Source organism: Octodon degus, unplaced genomic scaffold (assembly GCF_000260255.1).
Source record: "Octodon degus isolate 3935 unplaced genomic scaffold, OctDeg1.0 scaffold00279, whole genome shotgun sequence".
Classification (NCBI taxonomy): Eukaryota; Metazoa; Chordata; class Mammalia; order Rodentia; family Octodontidae; genus Octodon; species Octodon degus.
In genome coordinates, this window is record NW_004524855.1 from 1,684,033 (window position 1) to 1,693,328 (window position 9,296).

At 56.8% G+C, this 9,296-nt stretch overlaps 1 protein-coding gene across 2 annotated transcripts in view; it reads right to left on the reverse strand.

Moving 5' to 3' along the window:
- Positions 1-5,548: 5,548 nt before the first annotated feature.
- Positions 5,549-9,296, reverse strand: part of Ms4a15 (membrane spanning 4-domains A15) — a 4,885-nt gene continuing 1,137 nt past the window's right edge. The window contains exons 2-6 of one of the 2 annotated variants that reach the window (XM_004646729.2): positions 7,885-8,007; positions 7,328-7,384; positions 6,791-6,883; positions 6,591-6,704; positions 5,549-5,993 (exon numbers count right to left, since the gene is read on the reverse strand). In XM_004646729.2, coding sequence (XP_004646786.1) covers positions 5,877-5,993; positions 6,591-6,704; positions 6,791-6,883; positions 7,328-7,384; positions 7,885-8,007 — 504 coding nt within the window. In that variant the 3' untranslated portion in view covers positions 5,549-5,876. The remainder of the gene's footprint in view (positions 5,994-6,590; positions 6,705-6,790; positions 6,884-7,327; positions 7,385-7,884; positions 8,008-9,296) is intronic. The other variant, XM_023707073.1, reaches the window with a different exon arrangement.

A 9,296-nucleotide genomic window follows, 5' to 3' on the forward strand; every position in this document is an offset into this window, starting at 1 on the left:
AAGAATGTATGCAATGTGTTAATTATTGAAACTGTCCTACCAATTTGGTTTGAAACTGTCTCATTGCTATTTGTTTCTCAATAAAATTATGGAAAAAAAATAGAAAAGGGGTGGAGATGCAGTCCCAGAATTCCCCCTTTACTCAGCACAAAAATATATAGGATTATGTTAAACTAAATATATATGCTAAAATAAATGCGACGTCGCTGCTTCACTGATTTTCACTTATCCCGGGGGTGTCTGGAGTGTAGCCTCAGTGGTGAGGGACCCCTGTATAGAGACACGTTAAACCAAGGGTTAAATGCAGAAGTCCACCACATGTGGTGAGGGCAGCCGCCCATGTAGTGTACGGGGGGGGGGGGCGGCCCGAGCAGCGCTCCCCTGCCTGTGGCCCCGCAGGCCTGGCCCGGCCTCCGCAGCACTCCCCTTCACTGGCTCAGGGGGGGGGGGGCGGCCCGAGCAGCGCTCCCCTGCCTGTGGCCCCGCAGGCCTGGCCCGGCCTCCGCAGCACTCCCCTTCACTGGCTCACTCCGTGCAGAGCAGCTCACGAGCTCCGGGGCAGCACAGGCACCGGGTGGCCACGCCAGCCTGGCCCAGGTGTCCAGAGTGTGCCCGCAAGAGGCGTCCCAACACCCACACCCAGCCCTGCGTGGACAGCGGCTTCTGCCCAGGAGTGGCTGCTAAGGACCTGGCGGGAGCCAGCGTGACGAAGGACCAGAGCCAGGCCTTGGGAGGCGGAGGAGGGGCCCAGGCCGTGGACACAAAGGCCTGGAACTGGGGTCCCCCACTCCAGCTCCTTGATTTTAGGGCTTTGGACCTCAGAATAGTGCGACAGGAAATCTGCCTGGTTGAAGCCAGGAAGAGCGGTGTTGAGCGGTGCAGCAGCCGCAGGGCCAGGGGCAGAGCCCGGGTGGGGTGCCTCCTGAGAGTCCCTCGGAGGTCAGGGACAGATGAGGGGAGTGGAAGCTGTGGGCTCCCCGCAGGAGGGGGTTTCTAAGCAGAGGAGGATGGAGGATGTTGGCCCAGCAGGACAAGCAGGTGAGGGAGGCGAGGCCAGTCTGGCAGCTGTGTCCCCAGAGCCTGGCCAGAGCTCGGACTATCCCCTCCCCCGGGACAGAGGACAGCAGGGCTTGGTTACCTCTCCTCTAGTGAGCCAGGCAGGGGCCATGTGCCAGGTGCGGGGCGTAGGAGGGAGGGAGGGAGAGCACGGGAGTGGGAGAGGACTGTGCTGGCCAGGCCGCGGAGGGAGGCACCACTGCCCAAGCTGGCCCGGCCACAGTGGGTCCACAGGGACAAAGGTGATAGCAGGAGAGGGGTTCAGCCAGCTCTGGGAGAGGCCTGGGCCGGAGATGGACATGGGAGCCCTCAGGGGTGACAGGAAGACAGCAGCCATGGTGATATCTGGGGAGCAGAGGGTCGTCCTTGTCAGCGATGGAGCAGTGGGGTTCGAGGTCCTTCCTGCTTGCCTGAATGCAGAGGAGCTGCGCCACGGTGGCAGAGTCTCTGGGACCTCTTCCCTCCACCTCCAGGAATCTGTTGCTGGGGACACTGCTGCTGGCCGGAGATGAGCTCCAGCGGTGTACCCCCAGCTTGGAGGAGGCAGCAATTGCATTGTGTGGCAAGGACAGAGCGAATGGGACAGCTGAGAAGCCACCGTTCAACCCACCAGGTCCAGGCAGTGGGCCCAGGAGGGGACTGTCCGGATGGGAACCCAGCACCCGTGCCAGCTGTGGGACCAGGGCTGTTACCTACTGCTTTTCTGCTTTTTAAGAACAGGGAGTGGGGCACAGAGATAGCTCGGCAAGCCCAAGGGTCCGGGTTCAGTCCCCAGTACCACATGCCATGCCAAGTCCACCCCAGGTGCACAGAGCCACCAAGATGGGCGTGGCTATAATCTCAGCTCTGGAAAGGCTGAAACAGGGGCATCACTGCGAGTCCAAGCCGTGTAGTGAAGACCCTGTACCAAATACATAAAAAATAATTTTTTTCATTTGTGTATTTGGTACAGGGTCTCACTGTGAATATTGCATTCATGGTGATCCTCCTGTTTTCAGCCTCTTCAGTGCTGGGATTACAGCATGTGCCACCACGTCCAGATTCCATTAAAAAAAAAAACAAAACAAAACCTGAAGGGACACACACAGAAGAGTGCAGGGCTTTGTCCACGCTGGTTGGTGTGTTCCCTCTGTGCGTGTGTGGCGCTGCTGGTCCCTGGGCCTCCTGCTCCTGTCCGTCCCCATGGGGCAGCTATCAGTGCTTGAAGTGCTTAGCAGGGCCTGCCGGGGTCCCTCCATGTCTTAGACCAGCATCCAGGCGTACGTTCTCTCTTTTTTTTCCTTTTAAATGAGTACCCCATAGTTTACAAGGGTGGTCAAGACATGCAGGGAGTGTTTAATTTTCTTACTCTTTCTTTCTTTCTTTCTTTCTTTCTTTCTTTCTTTCTTTCTTTCTTTCTTTCTTTCTTCCTTCCTTCCTTCCTTCCTTCCTTCCTTCCTTCCTTTCTTCCTTTCTTCCTTTCTGGTGGTTGCTTCAGCCTGCCCTGAGGGCAGGGCTGGCACTGCATGTGGTATGGGATTTCGAACCATGGTCCCTGCTCTTGCCTAAGCTTGCTTAAGCAGGTGCTTTAGACTATTGAGCTATCTGGCCAGCCCAGGAATGTTTAAATTTAAAGTAACTTGGACAGTACAGGCCCCATTGCCCAGAGCATTAGGATAGAGTATTTGAAGGGACACGGAATATGGAGGTGTGGATGTGACACAATCCCAACACCCTCAGCTAAAAGTGGGAGAGGTTTGTTTTGATTCCTGGTTGTAGCCCACAGCTGGTGTCTCCTGGACAGAATCAGCATGACAGAGGGGACTGGTGGGGGAGAGCTGCCAAGGCACGGTGGATAGGAGGCAGAGAGAAGGGGGCGGGGAGGGAGACGGCAGCTTCTGGTGACAGCTTCCAGCTGGCCAAGTCCCCAGGGACCACTGTGCTGACTGGGCCATACCTCCTAACAGGGAGTCATCTATGGTGTCCCTGTGACTCCGTCACCTTCTAGAAGCCTGGCCTATGAGTATGTGAGGCCTTTGGGTGACCTTTCTTTCTTTCTTTCTTTCTTTCTTTCTTTCTTTCTTTCTTTCTTTCTTTCTTTTTTTTTTTCTGAACCGGGGATTGAACTCAGGCCCTTGCGCTTGCCAGGGAAGCGCTTATTCCACTGAGCCATCTCTCCGGCCCCAAATAGAAAGAGTCAGGACGGGGGCACGAACCGGCGACCTCGCTCTCTAGAGCCTGGTGCGGAGACCGCCGTGCTAGGTCACCACCTTGACATTTCTGATAGAACCTAGAACAAAGTCTTGTATAGCAATAAAATTGCTTATTTAAATATTTACCATATTACTTGAGCACTCCTCTTGAACAAGTGTCTCTGACAATTTCTGTCAAATGAAAACAATGTGGTGGGCTGAGGTATAGCTCAGTGGACTAAGGGCCTGCTTATGCAAGCACAGAGATCAGGGTTCGGTCCCAGCCCCACATGCTGTGCTGGCCCCACCCCCGGGCACACTGTGCTGGCCCTGAGCCTGGACATGGTGGTGCACACCTGTAATCCTAGTGCTTGGGAGGCTGACAACAGGAGGATCACTGTGAGTTTTAGCTTTGTACAAATACATAAAAATAGGGGCCGGTGAGCTAACTCAGCAGTCTAAAGTGCCTGCTTAGGCAAGTTTAGGCAAATGAAGGGACCATACCACATGCTGTGCCAGCCTCGCACCCAGGGCAGGCTGAGCCGGCCACACCCCCGCCCCACAAAAACATAACATGATGTCCTCCCTCATCCTCCTTATTTGCCAGACCTGGCACTGTGCAATGTTAGCTCTTCTTCAAAGAGAAAATGACCATGAAAAGGAAGTGTCAGGACACTTTGATCCAGGACATGGAGGCGGCCAGAACAGCACAAATAAACATACTCATGAAAGAGGACTCCAGAGTTGCTGCAGAAAATGGCAAGAACCATGGGATGAATGTGTCCAAACTGAGGGGGTGGCAATGCGCACGTGTGTTCTGCCATAATCCATTTAAAAACAAATTTCAAGTTTCACTGTATCTTTCGCTGCATTCTCTGCACGGGTGTGCACCCGTTCTGCTGTTGCTGGGCTTTGGAGACATTGCTAGTCTTTGCCCTGGACCCGTCTCCGGTGCGTGTCCACTCACTTCCCTCAGCAGCATGCCCTGGCGCAGAGCTTCTGGGTCCAAACCTGCGCATGTGCCCAGCTCTGGTAGATGTGGCCCCATATTTCCCAAAGTGGCGGCACTTCCTGTGTCCTCCCACCTTGTCTTAGTTACTTTTCTGTCATTGCTGGGTCCAAATGCCCAACACCCCAAATTAAGGAAGGAAAGGTTTATTTAGCTCAGTTTATGGAGCTTTCAGTCCATATTCAGCTAGTTCCAAGGCAGACTGGCACATGGCAGAGGGCAGCAGCTCATCGCAGCTGAAGGCAGCTAGAGCAAAGAGGGAGCGCAGTGGCCACAGAGAGCAAGTCTGTCTCCCTTACACTGCCTTCTGGCTATTCGCCCCAGGGCAGGTTAGCACTCACACCTGTAATCCCAGCAGCACTCACACTCATAATCCCAGCCCTGTATCATGAATTAAGCACAACTCTGGAGGTCTGTCCTATAACTGCATGAGGCTTTGGGGGGACAACTAGACACACACCATAACACACCAGCTGAGCCCTCAAGTCGCCAACGTCAGCAGGAGGTGTTTGCAATCATGGCTGTCAGGAGGTGCTGTGGAGTCTCGCTGGAGTGCTCATGCCTTGAGGGTCTGTGGTGCTGTGCACGTTTATGAGCCACCGTGACTTCCTGTTGGGGAATCTCTGAAGCCCTTGGTGCATTTAAAACCCACCAGGCTCCCCTTTCCTTACTTACTCTCGAGAGCTGCTTATGCATTCTGCATGCAAGACCCCCCCAGATGCACAAATGTCAAGGTAATTTTCCCAGTCTGTGTTTTGTTCTCTACTTACCATGGTGCTTTTTGATACAGAGTTCTAATTTTAACATGCTCCAATTTATTCACCTTTTACAGTTGTGTGTGTGTAGCTTAAGAAATCTTTGCTTATTCCAAAGTAGGATTTTTCTTATTTTTTCAAGTTGTTTTAATTGTAAAATTTGAATCTATGTTCCATTTTTAATTATGATGTAAGGAAGAGTAGAATTCACTTTTTTTTTAGTACTGGGGATTGAACTCAGGACCCTGAGCTTGCCAGGCAAGCGCTTATTCTACTGAGCTATCTCCCCGGCCTTTTTTTTGTCTTGTCTTTCATCCAGTTACTGCAGAACTATTTATTACACATGAGCCCAGGGGTGTTCGGGGTGGTGTGGCCATAGACAAGAGCTATTTATCACAAGAAGATATTCTCTCCCCACCCGACTGCAGGTGGTCTCTTGTCATAGATGAAATTGCTTTGTGCATGGGGTTTGCTTCTCAATTTTGTTTTATTGGTGTATTTGACTATTTTTGTACTAAAACTGTACTGTCTGAATTACTGCTTTATACTACCTCTGGGAATCTACTTGAAGTTCTCCAGCTTTCTTTTGTGAAAAGTTTGTGCTCCGCTTCCTGCTTCCAGGCTGTGGATTCCAGGGGGAAATCTGAGGCCAGAGTGGTGGCAGAGCCACGGTCCCCTCCACCCCCCCCCCCGGGGCACTGGTGCTCAGGGCGTCCCTGGAGGGCTGGGGGACACACGCCCTGGACACCAGCAGGTGTCTTCCGGAAGGAGTCCCTAGGCTGTGTGCACAGCGCCCCTGCTGGGCAGTGCAGACGGAGCAGCCGGGCGGAGAGGCTGGCGGAGTGAGGGGAAGCAGCTGGGGGTGCGCTGGGCTGCTCCGCTCCGCTACTCGGAGCACTCCTTGGGCACGTAGGCCACGTTATCGTAGGCAGGCGGCGGGGAGGCGGCCGGACTGGGCACTGCGAAGTCTGTGCCGAAGGTGCTGGGCAGGAAGATCACCGACTGCGGGGAGAGAGAGCGCAGGGTCCTGCTGCTCTGGGCTCCAGACCTTTGTTTCAGCCCTGGGATCAGCCCGGGGCCTTGGCACTGAGCTACACCACCCGCCCTCTCCTGCTGCTGTTCGAAACAGGGTCTCGCTGTGCTGTTAAGTTTCCCAGGCTGGGCTGTAACTTGCGGTCCTCCTGCCTCAGTCTCCCAGAGTTCTTGGACAGTAGCTATCCGCATGTCTTGCACAGATGGCTGGCCTGGCCCTGGGCTCCGGCTGCTTAGTAGCCTGGCCCCTGTGCTGAGTCCCCAGCCCAGCCCCCCCCAAGGTTCTCACCAGGGGTCGCGGGTGGCCTCGGCTGCGCTGGGCCTGATCCTCCCAGCCCTGGCAACGTCCTCCCCTGCGCTAACGTCCCGTCCCCGGCCAAGGCACGCGGTCCCCCCACCGCCAGCCCAACCCCAACCCCTCTCCCACTCCCGCTGGCCTGTACACAGACAGACCCCAGCTGGGGCTTGCAGGGGCGCCCCGCCTCCCAGTCTCCCTCCCTGCGTCCTGTCCTGCGCGTCCTTTCTCCGCCTTCCCAGACGCTGGTCGCCGATGGCCGGGGCGCTCACCGCGTTGGCCTGCGCGCGTGCAGCCTGGCACCCGAAGTGGGTGGCGACAACAGCAATGAAGAACTCCAGGATGGTGAAGATGGTCAGTACCGCCAGGTAGCCTCTGCCCACGTCCTGGGGGGACCGCAGGCTGGTCACACCACGGAGCCTCCCTGCGGAGACAATGCCCGGCGGCCCCGCCCCGCCCCTGCCTCAGTTACCCAGCTGGTGCCGCCGAAGTCCATGAGCAGGACAGCCGTCCCCGCGAAGGCCGCCGTGGCGCTGAGGATGTTGGTGCCCACGCTGCTCCTCACCTGCGGGAAGAGAGCAAGAGACGGGGACAGGGACATGGGACGGGATGGAGGGGCTGGGCCTGTCGCAGCCTCCACAGGTGCCCTTGCTTCAGATAGCACCGGGGGTTGAACCCTGGGCCTTCGAAGGCACAAGATGCATCCCCCAGCGCTCCCCATCGTTCCTGTGGAGATAGGGCCTCTCTAAATCGCCCAGTTCGGCCCTGAGCCTGTGATCCTCCTGCCTCAGCCTCCCAGAGTGCTGGGGTGGCAGGTAAGCGCCGCGCCACGGCTCCTTTCCTGTGCTGGGGGGAGAGGTCTCCCTACCCAGACTGGTGAGCCCCCAGCCCTGTCCTGTGCCTTCCTTTCGCGGCCCTGGCTCCTCCTCTCCTGCAGTAGCGCCTTCCTCCCCTGGGCTCTTCCGGGGATGCTGGTCGCTCCCGCAGGTCCCGCCTCGCCCTGACTTACCAGGCAGCTGGTGTGGCTCCTCTCAGCGGCCACCGACAGGGACCCGGAGAGGATGAACTGTGGGAGGAGGTGGGGCATGGAGGGGACACAGGCGTAGCTTCCCACTGCCACCGCCCCCCTTCTGGCCAGGTGCCCTGGGTCTTGAAGGCAGACACGGCGCTCTCGGAGGGCTCCTACCAGTGTCCCAGTGTCTCCCCACCCCCCAGCCCCGAGCCCTCCCTCTCTCAGGGGACAGCAGGAGTCACCAGGTCCCCAGAACCCTGGGTGACCTGCTGGGGGGTGGAAGGAGGAGCCACGGCATCCAGAGCAGGTCAGAGCCCAGCAAGGAGTCCAGAGCGCTGGGCCCTGGGAAGCTGAGCAGGGTCCATAGGGGCGGGGGGCAGGGAAGCAGGTGGCACAGGGGCACGTCTGGCTCTTACGTTGTAGTCCTGCCCCTGGGTAGGCTCTGCAGGCCAGAAGCTCCCGGATGTGGGAGTGGGGCAGATAGGGGTCACTGGGGGCCAGGCTGGGGCCCGGATGTGGCCCCACTCACGAAGGCATCCTGGGCCCCCACTTACGCAGGATCCTCCCCAGAAGGGGACGCCGCCCTGGATGAAGAGCATGCCCAGGTGGCCGCGCCGGACCATAAGCAGCACGCTGCCGAAGCCCAAGTGGATGAGGCCAATGAGGATCTGCACTGTCTGGGGGATAAGGGGGGGGGGGTGGAGCCAGTACTCAGCCACCTCCGCACTAGGCGGGCCCAATCCCGCAGCCTCCACCATCTGGCCAGATGCAGCCAGATCTCTTTCAAGTGAAGTGACAGATTTACATGAAAGCCAGCTCCCGCATGCCCAGGGCTGCACCCTGCAGGCCACAATGGCTGCGTCCCATCTGGATGCTGATCCCCGGCTCTGGGCACTGCCTTGTTCTACCTCAGGTCCCATCCTGCTTGCCTCTTCTGTGTCCTGCAGCACAGAAGGCATCTGTTGAGCCCCCTTATTTCCCTGTGTGTTTATCATCCTGGGGAGGAAGAGCAGCCCAGGGCTCTGCTTGGCTCCACTTGGTCCTGAGTTCAATCCCTGGTACCGCAAAATGGTGGCAGGCAGATGCCCAGGAAGGCCTCAGCCATGTGCCAAGGAAAGGCCCCTTTCCCGGGACTCTCAGGGGTGCACCCACAGCCAGAAACACAGACACAGCAAGGGGCTAAGACTGATGACACACCAGCAAAGGCAAACATAAAATCCTCCCAAAGAGGTGAAGCTGACACCCAAACTGGGTGTGAGGTGGAGGCCTCACAAGATGGTGAGGGAGCTGAGGAAAGAGTCTCCAGGGACAGGGAGGGTGCAGGTGAGAATAGGAGGCCCTGTTCAAGGGGACATGGGAGCTTGAGCTGGCTGGAGTGTGATGGCCCAGGGAGAAGTGGAGATGCAGTGGCAGGAGAGCCAGCTCCTGCAGGGGGCGGTCCTGTGTGACCACCCAGGCATCTGTGTGACCACCCAGGCATCTGTGTGACCACCCAGGCATCTGTGTGACCACCCAGGCATCTGTGTGACCACCCAGCTGACACAGTTATCCTTTTGCTTCTGCCACGTGCACTGCTGCCCTCTGCCATGTGCTGCCCTGCCTTGGAGCCAGCTGATTATGGACTGAAATCTTGACAAACCGAGCTAAATAAAGTTTTCCTCCTTGAAGGTAGGTGTTGGGTATTTTGTCTCAGAAATGAGAAGAACAACTAAGACTCTATGAATCTATCTAATATCCATCCATCCATCCATCCATCCATCCATCCATCCATCTTTACATCCATCCATCTATCCATCCATCTATCCATCTGTCTATCCATCCATCCATCCATCCATCCATCCTTCCATCCATCCATCCATCCATCCATCCATCCATCCTTCCATCCATCCATCCATCCATCCATCCTTCCATCCATCCATCTGTCCATCCACCCATCCATCCATCTATCCATCCATCTGTCCATCCA